Source organism: Varroa jacobsoni, unplaced genomic scaffold (assembly GCF_002532875.2).
Source record: "Varroa jacobsoni isolate VJ856 unplaced genomic scaffold, vjacob_1.0 scaffold_1277, whole genome shotgun sequence".
NCBI classification, from domain to species: domain Eukaryota; kingdom Metazoa; phylum Arthropoda; class Arachnida; order Mesostigmata; family Varroidae; genus Varroa; species Varroa jacobsoni.
The window spans coordinates 49,456-74,742 of NW_019214179.1; the positions used below are offsets into that span (position 1 = coordinate 49,456).

At 41.6% G+C, this 25,287-nt stretch overlaps 2 protein-coding genes across 6 annotated transcripts; both read right to left on the bottom strand.

Annotated features, from left to right (window-relative positions):
- Positions 1-4,628: 4,628 nt before the first annotated feature.
- Positions 4,629-19,296, bottom strand: Hmt4-20 (Histone methyltransferase 4-20). 5 transcript variants are annotated; one of them, XM_022847282.2, is made up of 6 exons: positions 15,049-19,296; positions 12,901-13,063; positions 11,699-12,643; positions 7,260-7,636; positions 6,604-6,773; positions 4,629-4,742 (listed from the first exon to the last, which is right to left on the bottom strand). In XM_022847282.2, the coding sequence occupies exons 1-4, from the start codon at positions 15,204-15,206 to the stop codon at positions 7,577-7,579; spliced, it is 1,326 nt and encodes a 441-aa protein (XP_022703017.1). In that variant the 5' UTR covers positions 15,207-19,296; the 3' UTR covers positions 4,629-4,742; positions 6,604-6,773; positions 7,260-7,576. The 5 variants fall into 5 exon arrangements, with proteins under 5 accessions (XP_022703017.1, XP_022703015.1, XP_022703019.1 ...); XM_022847280.2 differs by having other exon boundaries at positions 6,934-7,636; XM_022847284.2 differs by lacking the exon at positions 7,260-7,636.
- Positions 19,297-19,438: 142 nt separating this feature from the next.
- Positions 19,439-25,002, bottom strand: LOC111268337 (ribosome biogenesis protein bop1). Its single transcript, XM_022847278.2, has 10 exons — positions 24,810-25,002; positions 23,814-24,128; positions 23,110-23,540; positions 22,677-22,976; positions 22,014-22,468; positions 21,540-21,770; positions 21,071-21,264; positions 20,801-20,978; positions 20,473-20,665; positions 19,439-19,974 (listed from the first exon to the last, which is right to left on the bottom strand). Exons 1-10 carry the CDS (start codon positions 24,867-24,869, stop codon positions 19,821-19,823), a joined length of 2,511 nt encoding a protein of 836 aa, XP_022703013.1. The 5' UTR covers positions 24,870-25,002; the 3' UTR covers positions 19,439-19,820.
- Between the last annotated feature and the right edge of the window lie 285 nt (positions 25,003-25,287).

Sequence of the window (25,287 nt, forward strand, 5' to 3'; positions counted from 1 at the left end):
TGAATAGAGCCTACTGTGGTACGGTGCCTGTGTGTGGTCATTCCCGCAATTACTATTCTGATGTTGATATTTATCAAATAGCGACTTTCGGATTCTCAACGATATTTGAGATTGGAACAGCGGAGGATGTCGAACTTCAAAAAAAAAGGACAACACTATTTCTATGGATGGGCCGGCATTTATTGGCGAATTGTAAAAATTTACAACTGAATCTGAGAAAACGCACAGGGGTCCGTGCTATAATGCTCATGCTCTTACATGTTGTCACATCAACTGGTGTATGTTCCACAATATGGATACAAATACAAATCTTTAAATAATACAATTTGTATCTTATATATTAACGACTTATATTTAGCGCTACCCGTCTTGCGGCGATATATACGCACTATAAAAAACAAGTAATTGAAAAGTAAAGACATGTGAGTAAATACGCGTAATGGTTGAAACATAGATGGCGAAAATCTGAGTTAACAATTGCTCGTACGCCCGTGAAAGAGGTGGTCTATCGTTACGATGAAGAAAGCTAACCGCGCTTGAATTACGTCTATCGGAAAATTCTACGGGGCCTTCGGTAGATAAGGTACATGCGATCGTACCTTCTCGAAAAAGGCCCCGAGCAGGAAAAAGTGTGTGAAGTAATTTCGTTGCACAATGAAATGCAATTTTATTCTTAACTAAATTACGAGATTTCCAATCCTTCGGTCACAAAAAACAACTTATTTTACTAGGCTTGTGATGTAAACCTCACTCCAAAGATATTATCGCCCGTTCAGAACCTTAGCATGGCTTGGAAAGTAAGAGAGACAGAAATAAAATACTAATGAGCGGATCACTTTATGGAAGTCTTCTTCTTTTGATGGAGGGTCTATCGATTACGCAAATGTGTAAGGCGTTAGCGTAATCGAACGGCAAAGAGATGATTTTGAGAAAAGACGATTGGTCTTTTTATCAATTTCCGTTAACAGATACGGTAGATCGACTTTTTACAGTTAAAGATCTATCTTGTTCGAATCAATAAAAAAATTATTAAATAAATTACTAGTCGCCTTAGCACCACATTATACGAATTCGACACCTTTCTCTTCCTGCGTCTAGCTCAGAGCCTTCTATAACAAATAGGTTTAGTATGCAGCACTCTAATCATAAAATCTCTAGCTGACCTAGCAAGACACCTAAGTCACTCTAATAGGCCAATCAAACGGGCACCGTCGTACACTGGGCTGAACCAGCTTGAAGAGGAAGTCTTTAACCCATGCCACTGTCCTTGTTAACTAAATTCTATATTAACGCGAAATTTCAAAGAAGTAATGTAAAAGATAAATATAGTTTGGATGTAAAGTATAACAATTTTACATCTGTGGTGTCGTTATCACTACGAGGATCCCCAACGTCCGTCATTGATGAAGGTCATCAAAACTCTGTCGGTTATTTTTCTAATCACAATAAAAAAAAATAGTTTGTTTCAAGCTCGACAGTCATTAGAACTAGTTAAATGTCAGAGGGCCTATAATACACGATGTATTTTGTGTTGAACTGGTACCATTATTTCTGTATTTGGAGTTCCGATATGGGAATAGCAGGAATAGATATTTGTAATCACGGTGAAAAATACTAATTCAAATGGTATAACATGGATCAAATAGATTTTACAAACTCGACAGTATTTTATAGCTTAGTTTATGAGCTTTTTTATCATATACTGTTTTTTTTTTATTTATACTTTTTATCATATACATTTGCTGGTTAAAATCAGTAGCGCTGATGATAACTGTCGTTTGTTGTATCGAGGTGTACAAATTATCACTGCAGGTAATCGGGTTAGTATTTAAACGTTAGTTGTTCTTCCAAATTTTCCCGTTACTTAATGTAAAAAATTTCAGTCATTTTATTGAAAGTTTATTTATGTTAGCTTGAATACCCAACACTGGCAAATATAATAGGTTTATTCTTACATTTGTCAGACAGGTCACGTAAAGCGCTGTTGAAATGATAACCGCGCCCCCGTTCACAAAATGCATTACCATACACGCCTCAGATCATCCAGCAGTGACGTCCGCTTCGCCAGAGCTATGAAAGATCGCTAAAATGAATAGAGCACTCTAAATAGTGAACTATTTTGAAATATATTTTGGATAACAAGGTCAAGATAAGCATCTTACGATAAAGGCAGGTTCGATAAATAGAGATTAAGTGAACGCAGTTTATCTCTTTGATTTTTTGATCCTCTAGTAAATATTTTAACAGCAATAGGAATGGTGGTAAAACAGTAAGCCACCTAGCTTCGTACAGGCAAGTGATTAACCTCGAAAAGTGACTACTAGGTAACACTAATTAACCCTCTTTACGATTTTCATAGGTAGTCGGTTTGATTTGAGGTTGGCCTCAATGCTGCATACAGAAATTCAAGGCTACTGAATTACGTGTCACTCGGTGGTCAACGGATTAAATGAATTATTTTCGTACTCTTACCGCAAAGGTTACAACTTCGAAAAAACAAATATTTACAGCTACCGCCGGTAAGTTCAGAGTCAATGGCGTACGCTGGGAGAAATGACAAATTGGCGCAGTAGAGGATACGACAGGGTCTGTAGTTTCAATGAAGGCAGCTTCGCACCTGAACGGAAATGTAAGTGAGCACTCGATACTGCTTGCATTTGCGCTATCAAAACTGCTCTCACACATATATTTTTATAATCCTTTTTATTCGCAGGTAACAGTAGATTCCAGGTAGTGTACAATCACATGAGCTGACACTACGTGTCTGCCCCAAAAGACGCGGTTCACGCAATGAGTAATATAGTTTAGATTCGGAGTGCGGTTGGTATCGACGGCGTTTTAGCTCAATCAATGACCCTGTAACAGAAGTCTATTGTTGGGCATATGTAGGGAAATATTCATCCTGCCTTTAATCCTTTCGGCCTACCTGCTTCGACAAGCACGAACCTTTGGAACGCACTTTTCCGTAAATCACTGCAAACTTGTTGAAGTAAAACGTAGCTTGCGTCCATTTACATCAGTTAAACAGAACGGCCTAAAAACCTGGAACTTGTTTACAGTAGTTCATCATTGAGATTCGAGCACAATATGGTACGTACTTTGTTCCCGATCAGATATCGAAAGTTGTTAAAGACGGATTAGAAGCTGGTAAGAAAAAAATACGATTTGGATCTACAAGAGCCTTTTAGAAAAACGTTCACTAGTTGTAGCCTAGATACTTCAAATAATAAACCAACCTAAGACGCCTAAATATATATTGTGTAATGAAAAATTATGCAAGAAATCTAAGGAAAAGAAAACTGTATCTTTGCAACGTTTGAAAAAGAAGATGTTCTAGTACGAACGCAGAAGAAACGAAGCAAGCAAAACAATATCTGTATCCAATGTCGTGTAAACTGCACACATGAGGTATTGATTTGACTGAGGATATTCAGCACGCCGATATTTACTTGCCTGATGGTACTTGTTATTATCACACGTTGTTTTCGCCGATAGCTTCATAGATATTTGACGTATACATGTAAGTGTGCAGCTTCCATTTTCAGGACAATATTCCTGTGTACAGTTTAATCAGGCTTTTGCCAGCATAGTAACATTATCTGGGGTGATCATCGTATTTTCTGGGATATTCATATCGACTGGCGAGTGAAGCTAACTCTGTCTGTCGAGTCCGTTAATTGTATCTAACCCTAAAAGCGAAATAATTACTTGAGCCTAACAATAGCCATTGCTTGATGGCTGGCTCCAAATGCTATTATAGTAATTGACGTTCGCTGACAAATATAGAACATCTATCGAAGATCGTCAACGACTTGATCGCGTCATGCATAGCGATTAACGACCAACACAGAGTCAAATTCAGCCTCATTAATAGTACAGAGTTTCTAGCATTTTGCATGATTGTTTGAAGTTGAAAACTTGGCCGTTACAGCATATACGAACACTCAATAGAAATATAAATAGCCACAGGCTTTATCCGCGCGGCACTAAATCGATGACACAGGTATTTACCAGACAGCGCCTATCGAGCGGACTCGACGCTTTTAGATCCCTGATAGGTCCTAAATAGAAAATGCAACTACTGAGTTGTAATTGGTAATTCTTATGCATGAAATAATGTAAATACTTTTCTCGAACACTTACGCTTTCGTGTATAAATAGAACTCGTGATACGGTAATAACACCTTGATAGCCCTGTTGTTTTTAAGGAACGAATACAACAACGAAGGTAACACGATCACAAGTGAATATACAGTCAATTATGAACAATGTTGCTTTAAATAGATCGCATTAAAATGGTCTATGTCAAGCATTAACGTAAACCATTCTTAAAGTCATTAGGCTTTTATAGATTTGCTAGACTTATCAGCGGTTTTTTCAGTGATTTGTTATTTCATTATTCTACTCTCAGACGGTAAAGACAATGCTTTGTTTCCTTTTCACCTCATGACCTCTGTCGTAACAATTTATTTACAGTCTTATATATACACTACAGCGTAGTTCAATACAGAACCCTCGTCGGCCTTCCTAGCATCACATCTTGTCAGTACAATATAATAATAATTTCCATAGTATATAATTTCTTCGCTTCGTTTCTACCTTTCGCAAGCTCATTCGCTCGATCTTCGTTATCCTTTGCGCTTTCCACCTGACACTCGTACTTCCGCATTGACTCACAGATTTCGAAAGAGCCGTGGCAGCGAATTATCGATCCGATACTTTGTTTTGGCCTCCTTGGTAATCTGCGAACAAACAGACCCGCGTACGCTCACAAACAACACAGTCCTCATCCACCCGCCCAAAGCAGATGTCACGGTCTATAAATGTCGCTTTAATATTCCCTGTTTCTAGCAGTTCTTTTCTACTATATTCGAGCATCAGAATAATTCTTGAAGAGATGATGTTTACATTCAGGACACTTATTCTTGATCGTTGGCAATTTTTTTTTTGCTTGTTCCTATGTTCATGACGAAAAACGGCCCACAAATTTAACTCGCATTCTGAGCATGAACGCAAAATGGCTTATTCAATCGAGAGATTTTTAGCTTCCTCTACAGGTAAAAGGCTAACCTATATTTTTTCTTTCTAAGAACCATTAATTTCGAGCCTTTACCAAAGGTTTCGTATGCCAATAAAATCGTCATGTGTGAACAGTATACAATTAACTGGGTTAAACGGATTATAATTTTACTCCCGTTGTTACGCCGAAGTCCATTGTTACTTAATTTCTATGTGGCACCCAATGGTCAACTTATATCACATGGCTATATATTTATTAGCTCACTGTTGTTGGTCGATATAATCAAATGCCACAGGTTAGAATGTTTTAAGATAAGCTACCGCATTGCTTCAACCAAAATGGCCAATAACGAGTTATTGAAGATTAGGTCTTCATAGGCAACAATATTGGAGGTAAAAAGAATAATTATAAATTGGAGTTATTTCTAATATTAATATTGATAACAACGCATCTAACATGGAATCCAATGATCATTATCGAGAACATCAATTTTTGAATGAATTTCCCAATACCTATCATGCTGTTACGCGGTAATAACCTCTAAATCGATTAAAGAATCAATAATAATGAACAGACAAAATTTACGTTCAATCGCCATGACTCAATGATGAGCCATTCGTCTGTGCGACGAAAAAGTTTTTTCGACTGAAACCTGTAACGACCGTATGTATAAATGAGCATTGACCTCACAGTATAAATTCTCCGTCTAAGCTAGGAGAAGAGGGCAGATATTTGCCCTGCTGCTATTATCTTTTTTGCTACCCGCAATTATAACACTAACCCATAAACTATAAATTATTATTCACAATAATCAGCTCGCTCGTTGCAATCATACATCCTAACACCGATTAATTGCTCAAACAACTTTAGGTTCTATATAGCATCCTGTTCTCATTTCGTTTGTCGTCTCTATTCAAACATCATGCAAATCGAAAAAAAAAAAAAAAAAAAGCAGTAAATTTTTACACATTCACCTTTATCTCTATCTGTACACTGTGTTATTGAGCGCTTTTTCTAGAACAAACACATCTACACTATCAAGAGTTCTCTATACAGTGCTTTATATCTTGTTAACTATAAACAAACGTCTCTGGCAAATCTGACTAAACCCAATTACCCTCGCAGACAACTGTTCCGATAACCCATTGCAGTACCACTTTAATGGCAAAAGAAAACAAAGTTACATAGGAACTATTATAGGAAAATATGCAAGCTGAACACAATGTATACATTACGGTGCCAGCAAAATGAATCGAGCGTGCTAGGGAAAATCCATTGTTCAACTGCACAAATGTCCTACGAATTGAAAAAGTTATTTGAGAGTGATTCATTTTTGTACGAAAACTTACTTTTTTCTTTGTCCGAATTTGTTGAACATACATAAATCACTTTATGCTATATTTATATTATATAGTAGTAAACGACTATAAGCGGTGCAGGATTTTCGTAACACAATCAAAACCCATCGAAACGATCAATTCAATTTCAGCAATCTGTTTTATCGAAGTTAATATTAATACTGGCAAATTCAAGTTTTCGTAAAAGTTGAAAAATATTTTACGAGTTCTGCTTTAATTAATTACCTTTGAAGAAGCCGTACCAACTTGCACGTTTGTCTGCTTTTTCTCAGCGAAGCATACGGTAGTCGTGCAGTTGTTTATTTAATTAGCAGGACCTATAGTAGGCATCGCAAGCCGACTGTCAAGTAGCACGGTGGCGAGCACATGCTTTACTAGTTACTATGAAAGAGGCACTGAAAGCAAGCGAAACGACAGTGACACAAATCAAAGAAAATCTCGAAAATACTACATACGACATTACTAAACACAAACATATACACACACACACACACACACACACACACACACTCACACACAATGTACACGCGCGCTAGTTTTTAAGAGAGGTCTCACCAAACAACCGATCGGTGCCGAACCCTTTTAGCACAAACCGTAAAGGCCAAACATTTTCAACAGATGGAACTTGCGAACGTTGTTAGGGCTTCCGGATCGTACATAGTAACTACTTCCTTTTTTGTTTCGATTCGGGGACACAGCCGCATTTTGTGACCAGCACTGTAGTACCAGCCTACTTTTGTTTCTTAATGCTTGATCTCCTGTTCTTGACACGCCTAACCCCCGCTCTTTGTCTAGTCTCTTGCCTGATATCGTCATCGCCAAGTTACCTCTGGGCGTTAACACTTTCGTCTTGTTGATGCCGTCGACATCTGCTTGCCTACCTGCCTCTTACAGCAGTAACAGCTACATCACCTTTCGCTGCTGCTGCTGCTGCTGCTGCTGCCGCCGTTACCGCTATCGCCGCCATAGCCAGCGCTAGTTTGCCGTACTCATCTCCCGCACTTGATAGCTCAAGTTCAATATGTTTTGAACTTGGCACGACTAAGCCCGCCGTCGCACTTACGTCTTGCCTGATTGCCACTCCGCCAACACAGCCACCACTCTTGAAATCACCACAAATCTTATCTCGATTTTCGAACGCCTTCGATCCTGCTATAGCCCCAGCAGCAACCTCGCGCCCAGCCTGCTCGGCTAATCGTCACCGAGCGAAACCAACAACCGGCTCGTGCTTAAAGCAGAGCTCCCGGTCCGAACGGAGCTGAAAAATAGGGTCGACTCCGCTGAGATAAGTCTGCTGGCGTCCAAATTCACCTATATTTCACCCCATACCCCCCTTCCTCCCTCTTTGTTTCAGTTTTTTTTTTGTTTGCGTCCCTTAATCGCTACAGCAGCGTCAACCAGTTCGACTAAATTCTACAGAGATGTACACAGCTTTTCGTAATCTCTCACTGGAACGCTTTTTCCCATTCAGAGCATCTACAAACGCTCGAAGATACAATAATAACCAACAGTTCCTCCCTTAATACTCCCCAACCCGATGTGGGATCTGTTCGTAAACTGGTACATAGACGTAAGCACACCGATCGATCAAAACGAATCTTCTATTTTTTCAACAGTGTTGTCTATTACTAGCCACCCCTCGCGTATCTGTCATAGCTTGAATACTTTTGTGTGCATGTACCTGGCTATCGCGAGTATCGACTTCTTTTAAATCCTACAATTTTTTAAATCCATAGGTTTGTTTGTAGACCAACCCACTGCCGTATTAGCTAAGTAATCTTCTTCCTAACGGATTTTTTTAACTCTTATCTGAAACCACCAAATATTTACGCCATTTTACCCCCATAAACATTTTTTGTCCAGCTCCATTCAAAAGTCAACACGTTTAAGCCATGCGAGGACGGTCTGTAGCACGCCATAGTACAGGTTGCGTCGCTCGTTAAGTCGGTACTGGTCCTACGAAGGACACCTTTCGTTGAGTTCATTATTTGCCTATCAACCACAGACCACAAACCAGCTCATTCTTTCGTCTGTACTCTATTTCACGGAATAATTAATTCGCTATTCTCTCTTTGTTTGAATTGTCTATGATGTACGATGGCACCCACGATCATTCATAACTCAACAGTACTGGTTAACCCTATCGATGGAAATCTTCTCACGGAAAAGACTCTAATCATCCCATTATTCTGTCGCCTAACTCAGCCTCTCATCTGGGTGATAATCACCTCGCGCAAACTTTTGAAATCGGACATGACTTAGGGCTATACCTTTCTTCTACCACAGGAGTTGTACTGACTAATATCATAAAATTAACTGCAATAGATTCTTTTTCTTGCGGATATACCACTGAAAAACAGCTTTTCATCTTCCCACACGTCTGTTGTTTCGTAGCTTCCTTGACGTGCCATTTTCCTCGATTCGACTAATTATTGTTGTACGTTCAATATATTATTATCATAATTGTCATTATGTCTGTGAAAATTACATTTATGTTCGGGTTTCCTAGCTAATTTTAAAGATGTTGTATGGCCAGGTATCCAGACTTTTCAGCCCCGTTTAGTTGGTTTATTAACACGATCGTGGTTACAGCTTTAGCGGAGAAAATTTTTTCACTAAGATTATTAAGTAAAAACATTAACTACAATAAAATTTAGAGAGCATATAAGAGGCGAGACCGGCTAATTATGACTGAGGTTCGTTGTATGCGATGGCTTTTGTTTCAATTAAGTCAATTTACATTCCGCCTACGTAAAATGCCTGGACATTTAAGCCCATACTTCACACCGTTTTTAAACGCCGACCAGTATGGTCCATTACCGTATAACTGAGGAACTTGCGCGTTAACTGGCGTCAAAACCTTACTAAAACCAGAAGCACCAAAAGCACCAGCATACTTCGTATGGATGTTTCGAACATTCTTCACCAGCACGTAACTTTCACGACTCATTGCGCACCCCTCTATCAGTTAATCAATATGGCAGTGTTTGTGAGATGGTTTTGTTGCGATCTTGCCAGTGGCGCGTCATGGATCCGCTGGGTCAGTAGTCAGTGCGCACGATACCTGTGGAAGTGCAGTCACGCTTTTGCGAATGAGAAAAGAAAATAATTTGTTCATTTTTTTACGCACTAGGCCTTCGTGCTTTAATCGGCTCCATAGTTTATAAGTTTTGCCCTCGAAGGCTAATTCGAAAGGCGAAAGAAGAAGAGATCGCTCAACGATTTTCAAAAAACCGAAGGTTATCTACAAAAAAGGTGATACGGCTCCTCAAAGTTCAATTGACTGTGACCCTCAGATTAATCTACCAAAGTAATCTACGATACTTAGGGCTATTGCCCTACACCGGTTTCGTATACTCACCAAGCATTAACACACAAACATTAAAATTACTTAAACAAGTTACATGGAGAAACCCAATGATCCTAGAACTGCAAGCCTTTATGCAATTGATCGGATCCAAAATATGTCACATATCAATGCAACACGGTCAAACACGGTTAAGCGCGGCATCTAAAAACCGTCCATATGTTGAATACTGAACGTCTCAGCATTACGTTGCTGACGTTGCGACAAGCAAAAGGCCTTGTTGCTCAAATCTTACTAAAACAATCCCAAATTTTCCCCAGCGTGCGTCCACCGGTAAGTCGTCTACTTTCACACGCTGATTTTGCTTTCAATGCAAACAAAACCTATGAGAGCATTATCTGCCTATTTTGCCCCTACACGTTGTGATAGTATGCAATCATTGGTATAATCCTCACTTTTTGCTCTTTTCTTAAAACGTGTTCTTTTTAGTTATCCTATCTACAGTCTCGTTCTTCTTACTGCCGTAATCATGGTCATAATCATCGCCAGATGCAGCAACTCTCTTAAAAACCGTAATTGTTGGATAAGAAAAAATCATGAAAATCAAAGGAACACGAAGGCGCTGACTTTTGGAGGCTAGCGGTCCCGCTCGCGTTTGGTGAGATCGATGTTAATCGAGTATGTGCCAACAATCAACCGGATACGCTTCGCCTGGCTCAGGTTCCCCGACGAAAAAGCGCGACGCGCGCGCGTTAACGGTGACCGATCGCTCCCAACTTTTCGACCAGTTGCGTTTTTTCCAGTAACCCCGCCAGCGGCACCAGCCGCTACAGTAGGTGCTGCTGCCGTCTGCCTGTGTGTATGGCCTACGCCGACGGCTCCGCCTACCTGACGGATATTCGGACGCACCTTCTCGGACGACGGGTACACCTGGTACAGGTGATTGGCATCCATCTTGATCGTCAGCTTCAACGGGCTATGGTCGCGCGACGAGGGGCGATGCAACGAGTTTGCAGCGCTATCCACCTGCTGCTGTTGTTGTTGTGGCTGCTGCTGGCCGCCAAGTTGACGGCGGCGGTGGCCAATAAACTGCTCCGGTGGTTCCCCATCAGGACCGCTTTGACTACTTACTTTGTGAACCTGCAGTTGGCCTGGCCGCGTTCGTGGCTTTGGTTTCTCACCGCTATCAGTTACGACCTGGTTAGTATGATTATGGCCTGCGACTGAGTTTACACTACTTCCGGCATCGACGCCTCGACCACCGCTAACAGCTGCTGCTGCTGCTGCCGCTTGCGTGGCCTCGCGTGAACCGCTGATCGGCATGAGTCCACCGGAGGCAGCTGTCGCTGACCCTCTAGCCAGGCCCATTCCCAGGCCCGCTGCCGATTTTCGTAATCTAACCCCCCCATGTTCATGGTTCTCGGTGTTACTGTTATTAGTATGATTATGGCTGCCGTGATTTCCTTTAAGAGTACTTTTGCCTGAAGCTGTACTCGTAGTCGTCGTCGTCGTGGTGGTCTGCGATTTGATTCGCGCAGATCGAGTAATGTGCGTTTGAATCTGGTTTTGCGTTCTTTGCAGCGGCTGCTGCTGCCGTTGCTGTTGTTGTTGTTGTTGTGGTGATGATGGATGACTCTGAGGTAGTTGCTGTTGATGACTTTTCTGTTCTTGTTGTTGTCGTTGTTGTTGTTGTTGTGAGTTGGATTCTTCTGTTTTTAACTGGTGTTGTTGTAGCTGTTGTTGCTTCTGGCGGCAATTCTGCGTCAACTGAGAAGCACAATTAACTACATCGAGCGAACTCGTCAACCGTTGACTCGTCGATGAGGGTAACATCACCGAAGACAAAGTTATCCTTGAATTAGAATTATCGACTATTTTGTGACTGCTCGTTTTTGTGACTGCTGAAACACTGCGGTTGTCAGTCACACATGTGGCAGTAACCGCTGTGGCATTAATTCCCTGTTGAGATTTGTCCCCTTTTTTCAGAGAGGTTGTGGAAGATGCATTTTTTACCTCGTAAGACGCCGCCGACGCTGCCGTCATCGGAGTCACAGCTACAGACGTTGACGAATGCGAGGAACTTGTTCTTCGAGCAGATGGTTTTCGAAAACCTGCGACAATTTGAACCCCGCTTGTAGCACTGCTGTGCGTATTTCCATTGCAATTGTTTTCGCTACTGCTGTTGCTGTTATTCGCAACAGTAGCAGCGTGTAGTACGCCGCTTAACGAAACTGGCTGGTCGGCTACGGCCAGTTGTTGTTGTTGCTGTTGAACTATTTGTTGTTGTTCAACAAAAGAAACAATGCCGGGCGACCGTACGTCAGCATGCCCGTTTACGCTAAGAATACGTTTCAGCCTATTGTCGGTTTCTCGGAACGAGTATTTGCGCGCTGTCGGAAGCATCGACATCACTCCGTTCATGGTGACACAGCCACCTGCCTTGCTGTTGCCAATTCCCAGCGCCCCCGGGGCATCCGTCGTATCCGAATCTTCGGTAAGACGAAATGCACCGGCAGCTCTCCTCTCGCATGTGTGGCACTCGCACAGCGAATTCGCATCGCCAAAGAAGTCTTCCCCGTAAAAGCACGTAATCTCTTCACCGGCCTCAATATCTCGAAGGACTTTGACACAGGCGCTATCTCGTCCCGTAGAGACAAACCGACAATTAGCTCGGCAGTCGTGATTGATAAAGGCTGCAGGGCCGAGCCATAGCTGGGCACAGTTCTTGCGCGTCGAGTACATCACGCTGAAGTCGTTACGGCCAGCTACAAGCATTTGCCGTTCCTCCAGCGCACTTAACTCGGCAATGCACCCGACTAGATTTGGGATCTTGTCATTTTTCTGCCAACGTCGGGTGGCGCATAACCGCGCACCCATGTGACCTTCCATGGAGTAACGATCACATGGCAGAATCTCGAAGCCGCTCTCCTTGTCAAACAACCTAAGGTACCGATAAATCTGGAAACAGAATAGGATAGCAAAAAAAGAATTATGGTATGTGTGGAATATAGTTATAAAGAAAAGTCTTTTTATATACAGGCTTTCGCGAAACACTATTAAAATAGGATAATGTAATATAAAAAGAACAAATAGTAGATCATTATAGAAAAGAACAGCTTAAATTATTCTAAGTAATTATTGGAACTACTACTTTGGTCCGCAGAAAATTTGAGATCTATCATATCATATGAAGGTTTCTTCTGCGAGACGCCTACATGCACTCGAAGGGCTTCCCGACGTGCTTTTGAAACATAGGCTGGTGGCAGCCATCCGCCTTTGAGTAGCTTCTCGAAAGCCAATTCGTAGTTGAGGTCGTTGCGAAAATTTTCCACGATTGTACGAAGTTGACCTCGCTGGTTTGCTCGGGTTGGTCGAAATCTGAAATACAAAACATGCATTTATATTTCGGCAAACAAATGCTATTCTGTCATAACGTTGTTCTTATCAGTTTGTAAGGTGATATCTTTAAAAGGAACAAAAATGTCTACCATGACTAGAACAGTACGTTACAGCCGACTATTATCGTGTAAATGATAAGGATCTGTCAAAGGTTATCATCTACAACGTTAACTAGCAATTTGTTCAGTGAAAAACAAAACAGGAAAATCACATATATCAAGAAAAAAAACGCGTGCAATGTTTACTTTGATCTTCCTTTTGATAATCTTCACTAGCTCTAGGTTTCAATTAAAACGCATAGTTCGTACACAATCCACCTTAAGCGATATCATCTGACCTCATTGACGCTCAAGGTCTAAACAGTGCCGCAAAGACGTTCCTCACAACGTCTTTAGCTACGAAATGACTAAAAATTAATTGCACGCATATCCAGAGGCCTTCGTCGTAATGAATTTCCTGATGTAAGCCCAAAATCTTATCTTGCACATCGGCACACAATATAGCACCCTCTTCTCCCCTTGTTTTAGCGCCCATCCAATTTCCAGCTTCCCTTCAATGCCATCTGAGGCGTACGTACAAGCGTCACCCAGCGGCGATGTGCAAACACAAACAGACAACGAACAAGTGACCAATCGCAGACGCCAACAAGAAAATCCTGTTGCGTGTGGTGCACCGTATAATGACCGTCGGAATGTTAGGGCTGGCCATTAGCAGCCGCCTAGAAATCAATCCCCAGGCTACTGTTGCTTGAAAGTATAGCGATAAAACACGAAATGCGCGAAAATTGAAAGAGATATAGGAATTTAAAAAGCGGCCTTTTTATGCTTCCAACCCCAGTCTGTCATTGCGACAACACAACCACAGCATCGAATGCGGAAAAGACACTAAATGGGCAAATATTCCACCATCATCGTTTGCAGGAGTCGACGGCTGATACAGAGGCAAGGCGAATGCACACAAGGCTATACAAAATTGCACACAAATCCCCAGGACGTACAGCTTCCCTTGTACGGGTTCACAGATTTGAGCGTACGATGCATTAAACGATAACGGCGCGTTCTGACAAGTGGATGTTTAACGCAACAGCTGGGGATGGCGATCAGTCCGTAAAGGTAGCAGCAATTGCACCAGAGTATATCGACAGTGAGTGACCCGTTTAGTCTCTCGTACGATGACGAGCTATTTGTTCCGTAATTATTTGAATTTATTCATTACTTTCATGTCTGTTTGCTTAGCTGGTTGGTAGCAAGTTAAATTGCTCAACTCGTCGCCATGTACACATAACGTGGCAATGCTGTTACGACGGAGCTGCTGCTTATCCGAAAGTACATAATCAAGTTTTCTATAGTATGCTAATGCTACGAACAGCTATGAACAGTAGCTGTTCAGAAAAAGAAGGCAAATATAACACAGATCAGAGAAGTGAATATTGTTGATGAAGTTTTTTTTTTAACAAATTGCCACCGACATTTGCCGTACGTTTCATTCGAACGAGCAGGCGCGTTATAAGCTGTCACATTGCTGATTAATTAACAGCACAAAAAACAAGTCAGGGATATCTAGCAATAAGCCAGAGGTGTTACAGAATCACCTTAATAGTAGATTTATTCAGTGTTTTATCAGTATCAATTGACGTTGAACTCAAAGTTAGTCACCATTATCCAGCTCAGTACGCGCACGCGATATATTCACAGACAAACGTTTCAAGAATCGCTTCAAATATCCGCAGTCAACTATCTGACTATCGCTTTTTGTCGTTGAAGTCTACCACTTTGAAAGGACGTCTGCGCGGTATAACCTAAAAGGTATAACATTATACAGATAGATGTAGATGATATACGAATGTTTTTCCGCTAGCGCCTGCATTCATCTGACGTCTGCTGCCAATTCGCCTTTCATTAGCTCGTCGTCTCGACAAATTATACCTGTTACTCCCGCGTTATTGCCCCTGTAGATGTTCCTACCTGAGGTTCATTTTGTGCGTCTGGAAGCCCAGCCACGAATCCAGTACGAGGCTGGTGGCCAAATCGTCGTTTTCGGCGAGTTCGCGTGCAGTCATACTCAGCTGAAGTTTGTTCGGCGCTCCACCGGCACCTCGACCAGCGGCTGTTTCCGAGCCCATCGTCGCTCCAACGAAACGAACGCCAAAGCAAGCTCGTCTCGCTGCTCACAACGGGCTCAATTACCACTACCGCCTCCACTTCGGGAACGATTGCTGCGGTTCGTACCGCGGCCGTGGTCGAGCAAGCAGGAACCAAAAGAAATCCTACCCTCGTCTTGGGGGCACTGTTGGCTCTCAGCCGTACGAGCTTTATTGGGCTACTCGTCGTAGCCCGACTAAATCATGGACCAGCTCATGTTCAATATTGGCAACATTATAGGCTCGCGCTTTTGCCACACGTGCCTGCCGCTGCTCTTTCTAAGTCTCGTCTGCGTAACTCGTCGACGACTGAATGAAGGTGAAAAAGAAGTAAACAAGGCTGAATGGTAGTAGCAGCTGACGTGTTCCCTTTCGCGAGCTATAATGGCGCTACCCACAATCACTCGTTGATTCACTTGTTGGCGAGAATAGACAGGACGACTAAAGCCTCTAGTACTAATACTTTTAGCGCTGCGGCGACAAACAGCATCATCATCGCTTGACAATTCAGGCAACGTCGCCGACGAACAGCCTCCTCACGCAGTACCACAATTGCCGGCGGACCTTCGTGTCCTGCTCCAACGCAACCGTATTGTCGAACTCGTTGCTTCGTAGTTACCTTTCAATTGTTTCGTTTTACTTCCCTCCCACTATGAACAGTATCTGCAAGGCACTACCACTAACCAACAGAACCACGACTCTCACAGCCTGTTCGCCTTCACACTGTCATTAGTAGCAGTGGAAGTACTTATAGCGAATTCTTGGTCACTGGGATTCGCACGAAAGTGCCAGCTCAAGTAGTCAAAGTCTTCATTCAATCGATCGTTCATTCGTAGGTTTCGTTTGTTTTGCTGTTCCTTGTTGTTAGTCGTCAACACCTGCATATACACTTCCCCTATCTTAGCTGTTGCCGACTGTCTCTGCTCCTACTGACTGCTGGTCTACCAAATGATGACTTGTTCTGATTTTGTTTCGCCGTAGCTAATCTGTCTGTTGTCCACCGACAATCCAACTTCGACAGACAGAATCAAACACACGCACCGAACTCATAATACACAACATACATAGCACTCAAATACAATAGAGGGAGAGCTAGTAAGTGGGTCTGCGTATGTGTGCCCGTGTATCTCTCTGGGTGCACTGAATGGTTATCGAAACACACGCATGGCGAGAGAGAGAAGGCGGGTAGCTCGTCGGGCTTTCTGGTGTCGCGATGCCCAACTCTTTGACTCGTGCTGCTGACTGACCACTATCCGTCGTCTATGCTCTGTTGTGTTAGATACCTTCGATATGGGCCTACTGCTCGCACAGCGCTATCGTCCAATAGATCAACTAGTGTTGACGGTCGGGGGTCTCTGCTACTTGCACGACTACTGCTGCTGCTGCGGCCGTGTTTATAACAATAACAATATTGCTCGTCTGCCCAGTTCAGTAGATAGAAACAATGCTACCAGTAAATGGAATGGAACTGCTGTTGAGAAGAGAAAACATTCCCTCCCACTTCTGTGCCAGCCGCAATGAAACGAACAGTATACAGTAGCGCAAACCATGTTGACGGCGAGCTGAGAAGAAGGTTCGTTCTGGAGATGGTGGGAAGACTGCTCGACATCGATATGTAATTCGCAGGACTTTGTTTCGTTTATATCCACTTGGCCCGAGGACGTTGGCCTGGATGTAATTGAAGGCACGTACGTTTATTAAAGGAAACTTTCAAAGAAATAATGAACAGTAAAGATTTGGATTTCTTAGCATTTACGAAATTCTCAAATATTATGATATACGCTAAAGTAGGTGGTGGACAAAGCTTACCCCGGGCCTTTATTTCAAACAATTAGCAAAGAAGACGGCTAGAAATCGTGCTGGTCGTCTCTAGGGCTAGAAAGAAGACGCAGGCCTAACAGCACCTTCACACATGGTCGGAATTACAGCGGTCGACGAATCAAAAAAGTCTCATATCGTTTATCATACATGTGCAAATGCATACAAACACATATACTTAAGTTAAATTATTCATGTGGTTTTATGTTAAGCAAGGATAAAGGAGATCTTTTAATCCACTAATGCGATCGACTAATTACGGTATAAAACACTGGAATAGAACAACTAATCTTTTTTTTTTTTGCATATATGCGACATTATTTTTGCTCAAGCCTCACGACAATCGGTACATTCCAAGTTTCGGGCAGCGTCCTGTTTTGCAGATTGATAATGCATAGTCTGCATACAAACTAACCATATTTCACGTATGTGCAACTAGTGGTGTGTAAAAAAACGGGGCATTTATCAAAATATCTACAAAATATTTGCAACAGGCCCTAAATTGACTGCCACAGTTTCTGTTTAGACGATCCGAATATAAATATTTTGATTAGAAGTTAGTTCGAGATTAATTCAGAAGACCAGTAACATTACACAAGCCCGCCTTCTAGATGAAGGAACGGTTATACAGTTTGCAGGCAACTCTGTACTTGGGGGGTTCGAAACAGCGAATAACAGAAGATCTTAAGGTAGGCTGACTCACTGATTTAATACAAATGCAATATTTAGTATCGTTATTAGGATACGCATTGACCGAAAAAAAAAAAACAGAAGCAAAAAAAAAAACAGAAAAGACCAAACTTCAAACCTTTTTGTAGTTAGGTCGAATGTACCCTGAAAATCAAATTTGTGTAATAAACTCTTAGAATCCTAACACTGAGATTAAAATCCTCGAGAATCTGTCTGATTATTTATTTTTTGTCTTACTTTAATACTGAATTCTCGACAATTATGTGTACTTCGTCTACATCAGTCTGACGTTATACTTGCACATTAAACGGTTATAAATTACGTCGTTCTGCTTTGCGCAATGCAGTTTTCGATAAATGTATAAATAAAAATTTTCTAAAGAACTATGCAAAAATAAAAACATGCAAATGCTGTCTCCACAGTAATTACAGATTTATTTGAATAGGGCATCAGCTTGCTCCAGGCTGATGATGACGAAAAATGTCCATCTTCGACCCTCAACCTTGATTGATTGATTACTTGTTCTACAAGAATCAATAAAAAAAAATTTGCGGCAACGCTTTTATTTGTGTCACTCGTCTCTTTAGGATACTAAACTGTTGACACGGTAGCCATTTAATGACAGATCCCCGAATTGTATAATACAGCAACGATGTCTAAAAAAGGCTTCGATATGTGTGCTTCTTGCAGCGCTAACCGGGGTCATCCATACTAACGTTGACAAGATTCTAGATTTACTTCATGGTAAAATCCACAAAAGTAAGAAGACAGTTGTCGAGGATCCGGCCATTGGAAAAGCTGTACACGTAGTTCAATTTGTACATGTTCTCGTCGAAGTTCAAGTACCTCAGCTAGTACTAGTGTACACAGACGTTCCAGTGAAACAGCTGGTGTCTGGCTTCGAAAAGATTAACGTTACAGAAGAAACGATCAAACAAGTGAAAGTCATCAAAGAAGTTCTGCTTCCGTACAGCGTCCTCGTTAAAAAGCCCTATGAAGTGCTTGTTGAAGTACACGTTCCGAAAGCATACATTGTACACCTTGTTTACAGGCATGTCCCGCAGCTGTATAAATCAGCATCCCAAAACCCTATGAAGTGTCTATTCATAAATTTTTGCCGGTAGTTTGACAGGTCCCGATGCTATCTTAATACCAGCAGTGTCCTTGTACGGTAAAAAAAGACAACACTACATTTGTCTGAAATTCTTGAAATTTTGTGCATAAAAGCTGCGCGGCTTGCGAGTCTACGCCAATATGTGAGTAATCTGTCTATATGTAGTGATGTAAGGAAAACCATCTTCTCGACATTCCGCAGTTGCGCAGCAGACACAACTGCAGACGAATACAACTACATTGCATATAGGGAAGGTAATTAGGAGCTAGTATCAGCAACACTCCGCAATGACGCCTCTCACTATATAGTTAGTCTTCGCTATACCTTCGATTTGGGTGAGCAAAGCCAACTCCAAAGATAGTTTTCGTTGATTTGATAACTTCACCTGATGTTCGCTACGATAAGAACACGCCCTTTAATAAGCTCGAGGCCAGAGCTAAATGCGAGTGAAGATCTTACGTTCTAGACAAACTTTTACACAAAATTATACTCGTATGATGAACAATTACTTCCCGAACATAACTCGCCATTTTTCTAAAAGCTTACAAAAACTTTCAAGCGCTTCATATACCTAAACACAAAAATCAAGCTATTAGAGAGCCAGATTTTTATTTTATTTTTAACGACATCCTGAGTAAAGTGCCTTCTCTATCTAATAATAATTACTTTAATAGTGTATGAGATACAGACCAACAAGCGAAAGATACATTCAACGAGATACATGCCAATATCGCGACATATCCAACGTGAAATAGTTCGTCAGTATTAACCAATGACCTACCTATGTAGTAAATTCTATTCTTTTCTACTGTATATAGATTTTGTATGTACGAATTAAGTCTAATCATATGATTACATAGTCTCAGTTAGATACGTTTTTGATAACCAAAAGATTCGTTTTGCTAGTGGCTTATATACTTCGGACCAAGAAAAAGGCGAAAAGTTTGCGCGGATATTTCATCAAATACGCCTGTTCAGGTAAAAAGACGCAATGTTGAATCTGCGCCTGCGCTTATTAGCCAAGGCTGTGTCGGATGGAACGTGCAATCCAGAACTCCCAGATTATCATGTTGATTGTGTCCGCGCAGGACCTTTACAGGTACAATTAACGGATTCTGCATGAAGTCACTTAAATACAAAGAAAAAATAAAACGAAGCGACGTAAGCACTTTGATAATTTAACAATAATGCGCACTATATTTGTCAAAGCGACCCTTTGACTGAATATCTCAGTGTTTGCCTAATTTGCACCACTAAAACCTAACTAACTGCATTGTCTCACGTTTACCGCTGTGTGCATCAAGAAACGCTTCAGGTTTCGTGTCCAGTAATGTCTCACTTAATTTGATGGCTTGAGACGGCTGATGGCCCCTTCCATCATGGAACCAAGTGTGTGTACCACTCTGTTTCGAATATGGACAACCCCGCATGTCCCTATGTAAACGAGGTACTGCTGCACCATCATCTAGATAACAATTTCACGTATAAAGTTTGCTAAAATGGATGTCTCATTCGTGAGCGGAGTCACCCTAATATAATAACATAATATGATAACTTGGCGATTTCATACATGCCTGTATAACAATAATGGTTATGTAAAATACACTGTTTGTAGGCGGGGCTTACTTGTAGACCATGCCGTGGCTGACGATTACGGATCCATCATCAGATGCAGAGGCGAATAAAGGATATTTTCGATGGAAGGTAACCGCCCGAATCGCTCCCTTGTGATACTTCATCGCCTTGTACGGCTTTGTCGATAGATCCATATCGAACCATGACAAACGAGCTTCGTAGCTTCCAGCAATTACATTATCGCCTGTTACACATACAGTATAAGATAAAAAATTAGCACGATTCGCCAAACGTCTCTACAAAAAAAAAACATGATGTCTACTGCCGTTTCTACAAGCCGACCGGACGTTTTAAAAGTAAATATAAAAATTTATTTTACCTTTTGGATGAACAGCGATACTCGATACGTATTTGCAATTTGTTAAAAGCTTCTTTTGCAGTTCTTGCTTAACGAGATTATAAACACGAATGACCGTTTGAGTGGCAACAAACAAATGCGGTCGCGTCGGATGGAATAGGACGCGGGAGATCACGCTGCCAAATTTGCTAAACGGATTCTGCAAATTCGGGATATAAACATAGGTAGAACAGTGTTAAGCGATGCCTTGGATAGCTAGTTTCATTTTATGTTAAGGTACTTTGACTTTACCTGACTTCTGCGAAGCGATAACTGATGAATGATAAGTGCAGTGGTCGACGCACTTCCATAAACAACAGCAATATAATCTCCTTTTGCATGCCAAGACACTTGGGCTACATCCTGATGGTGAGCCACCTTTAAACGTTGACCCTGGCTGCGTAACGTCTGATCGTCCACCAATGACCAGTTCGATGAGCTGTTCTCTACAGGACAATGAAATGAAAAAGTTATGCGTACAGATTAGTCATTTTTCTCTACGCATTTAGGTATTGTTAATAGTACCTGCTTTAGTAGGGGGCTTCTTGGTCTAAAAATACTTCATGGGGCGACTTCGAGGGCATGTTTGATTTCATACACGGTTTAATTAGCGTAATTTACATTTCGCAACGTATTTATCAATCACTGTGTTCATAACAAAAGCTCAATGAGCACAGTGATTGAGCGCTCGTTATAATTATTTTCGCTATTCGAAAATTACCTTCAGTAGCTTCAGGCAGAGCGTCTAAGATGGCGTCAGTATTTGACATTATAATCTTGTCACCTACGCCTGGATTAATAAAATAGATAAAAGGCCCCGCAGCCACTGCTAAGAGAGAAATCGCTTTATTAGGGCACCACTGGACACAGCGCACGCTTGACTCAAGCACAATCGTTCGTAGACACCGCCCAGTTAATGTTTCCCACACGCGTACTGTGCAATCATCGCTACCTACAAAAGTAACAGCAAGAAAAGCAAAGATAGTCAATGCAAAAGGAATTTGTAATAACAAGGAATATTTGTATATTAGGAAATGAAACATCTTGTCAGGTTGTACCTTTGATGAGCTCGAAATTCGCACGCGTACGAATAGTTTGAAGAAACTAACAGTATTTATCGCTTTGTGTACCTACACACCTTATGCCTTAATAGTCTCTTTTCTCTAGATATCTAATCTGAATAACCGCATCCTACCTGACGCAAAGAACTGCCCTAGAGGTCCCATGGACACAGATCGTACTGGTGCCGTGTGTCCTCTATAGACGATCGCACACTGTGCTGGGAACGGATGAAGATCTTTAGGCTTGGGCAGCTGTGGAATCAGATCCTCAGGATTGACGTTCATACGCATCTTTCTCTGTCGGGGACAGAGATACAAATCGAGACAACGTTCGAATCGTTCCTGTACGAAATTCGCGTAACCTGGAACCTGTCGCAATGAAGTGAACTTTCGAGGAATAAAGTTCAGTCGCCGCTCTTCCGGATCCTGATTGTGCCATTCAGCTTCTTCCTCGGGTGTAAAGAGATACTCTTCAGGAGGGTTGTATGACTCCTCGTGGCCTGGTAGTTTAAGTTTTGGTGCAGGAATAAATGACCTTAAGCGACGTACTAGTGCTGGGTCTTCCTCATCCTTCCAGATGTTGTAGTATCTAAGGGATTAATGAATAAAAAAGTGCGCAAATGCATCAAAATAACATTACCTCAGCGGGCATTCAAAAAGATTTGAAGGCCTTTTTTAGATTGAAACCTGCGATGAGGCCCATGAGCTTTGTGATAACTTTTTCCTACACGTCAACAACTCTCATGCCTGAAGCATATCGGGCGACAAATCAATGTTAACATTTAAAGAACATCTACCTGGGTCCTTCGTCTTTGGGTTTCGGCTTCCAGCATTTTGCGTAAATGCCACTTTTAATTAGATGGACCATGCGTCCTACAAGTCGTTTTTCGTGCAGCGAAGGTATGAAGCTCCTCTTAGCTTCTGGAGTTGCTCTGAGCGGATGAATCATAACCTCGTGCGAGTAAAGATCCTCAAACTTAGGATACATCTCCATCGTGGGATCGGGGTTTTGGCCTTTTTGTAGCCTCGAAATAAGATCTATATCGGCATCCGATAACACCACGTTCTGCCCGGTCATGCGATCCTTTACAGTTCGCCTACAGTGAAATGAAACATGCATTAAAATACGACTTCTATATTTGCCTTTTATCAAACACCTCGTGAACTATAAAAAAAAAAACTCCGAGACCTTTTTTATTAAAGAAAAAAAAAGCGCACAAGTCAACTTACCAGAACGTTGGGTCGTCCATACGTTTGAGAAAGTAGTCCAGTTGATCTTCGCGAACAGGCTTAAGGACGCGCTTACCACCGACATCGTATCCAATATGTGGGTAATTGTCGTACCATTCAATCGGCACGTTGCCAATAGTGTTGCGTAGATCTTCTTCGTCTGACGAATCCACCGCATACTCATCTTCATCATTTTCACTAATAGTTTGCTTATCTTGGCCCTTACCTGAAGACGGAGCAGCGGCAGATGACGATGATTGAGGTGATGCTGTTCGTTTATGATTAGCCTTTATCCGAGCTTCATGTTTGTCAAGATTTCTGCGTTGCTTGATTTTTGTCACCAGAGACGAAACTCTGCCTCCAGCTATGGGATGAAAATCCTCTTGCTTACCAACATCGAATGATACTGTGACTGTATCATCTTTCGCCTCCTGAGAAATCATTGAGGCATAATAATTAAAGATATCCCAGTGCTCAGATCTTCGCTTATATTCGTATAAATAGCCTCATAGTTCTGGGGAATGTAGCACAGGTAAATAGCAGGTAAGAGAGGCACAAGGGTAGAGCACCACTAGTCAAAATTTGATATACAGGAAAGCACATCCTAGTAAATAAAAACTTGCAGAATATATTATATTTTTTTGCATGCTCAGTAACTCGTATACAGTTGTCTTGTTTAAATGATGTATGCCATGCTATATTACCTGGTCAGCATTTTCCTCAACTTCGGCATCATTTCCCGTCGCAAGGATGTCCTCAATCGAATCGCCCTCGTCTAGTTCCTCTTGGCCGGATTCGTCACTTTGTTTATTGTCTGAATCTGGTTCATTAAGGCCGTTCTCATCTGACATTTCTTCCTCTATATCGATTTCCCCCTCTGATGATGTCGGGTCGTCGCTGTCCTCAAGAACTGATGAGTCATCAGAATCGCTGTCTTCAAATAGGGGCCTCTCCAGAGATAGCTTTACGCTCCGCTGAGAATCTCCAGATGCCAATCTGTCTTTGGTTTTTCCATGTCCCTACGGATAGGAGGAAAATAAACGATATTGAGCCAAGAGTTTAGTACCTTGTAGAAGTGTTTTTCTGTTTTTGTCTTTTTCATGACTATATCATAGAGGTCAAACTTCATATCAATTTAATATCAAAAAAAAAGGTTCATAACACTATCGCAAAATAGAGATTCTACGAGAAACGGCACTGAACGGTACCATGGCATGCCGCGGGTATTGAATTATCATATATACATATGTACTCATGTTGTAAGACCATGCCTTTGATCTAACCTGGTAATTATTGGAACTAATTTTATTAATTTAACCTAGAACAGGTCCTTTCCTTCACGAACTGACAAGTTATAATATGAGTTACACTTAAAAAGTGAAATGCACACGTCACGTTTATCACACAATAAGCATCAAAAGTCAACTTCGCAGCGCTGCTATTACGCAACCTATGTGTAATTTATGGAACATTCTAACTTTACGCGGTAAACTAAGCAGCGTGCAAGCAAAAATGTGTGCTGTAATAAAAACCAGCACGAAAAATTTAATCACCAGACTTATTTCAGTACAGTTGTTTAGCCCACAGATTTTTTTCTGTTTATTCCGCATCAGAGCGTCGTACGTATCAACAATTTAGTCAAAATGTTAGAAAAAGCGACGGGAAAAATCTATCGCTAAGTCAATTTACAGTCACAATACCTGTGGGGCAGTCTGTCGTTTGGCGTGCGAGCCCTTATCCGAACTGCGTTTTGTACCCATCGTAGCCTAAACTATTGCTATGTGCGTATTCTAACCTAGACCACTACAATGCGACAATAGACGGACACAAGATGTTACAGAACTGCATTGGCCCCACCAGCAATCGATTCTCACGAGTCCACGTGCCTAGAATGTTTACACGCTAAGATCTGACCTTTGTCAACATTCTCATGCCGGTCGACTCGTCGGAGTTTTGTAAAATTTGTACGCAAAAATTGTACTAATTCGAAGTGTTCGGGCACAACAGCACTGCAGTTTCTTAATAATTAAACAAATCTCATAATTTTCACGCCTTGACCATCATGTGATGCCTGCAGTGGTATCAATATGACCGCTCACATATTCCTAATAGAAACTCTCGTAGGGCCAGACAGTTAATAGACGATAAACCAACTCAGATGTTAGCGCAACAGCAGTA

Excerpts from the sequence above, each read along its gene's own strand:
- Hmt4-20 (XM_022847282.2), bottom strand. The coding sequence starts at position 15,206 with ATGGGCTCGGAAACAGCCGCTGGTCGAGGTGCCGGTGGAGCGCCGAAC. Across the intron at positions 12,644-12,900 it reads GGGAAGCCCTTCGAGTGCAT|ATTTATCGGTACCTTAGGTT; the intron begins GTAGGCGTCTCG and ends TTCTGTTTCCAG. Across the intron at positions 7,637-11,698 it reads CGTCGGCGGCGTCTTACGAG|CTCCGTTCGGACCGGGAGCT; the intron begins GTAAAAAATGCA and ends CCTATTTTTCAG.
- LOC111268337 (XM_022847278.2), bottom strand. The coding sequence starts at position 24,869 with ATGGGTACAAAACGCAGTTCGGATAAGGGCTCGCACGCCAAACGACAG. Across the intron at positions 24,129-24,809 it reads AACGACAGACTGCCCCACAG|GGACATGGAAAAACCAAAGA; the intron begins GTATTGTGACTG and ends TCCTATCCGTAG. Across the intron at positions 19,975-20,472 it reads AGCCACGGCATGGTCTACAA|TGACTTCATGCAGAATCCGT; the intron begins GTAAGCCCCGCC and ends TTTGTATTTAAG.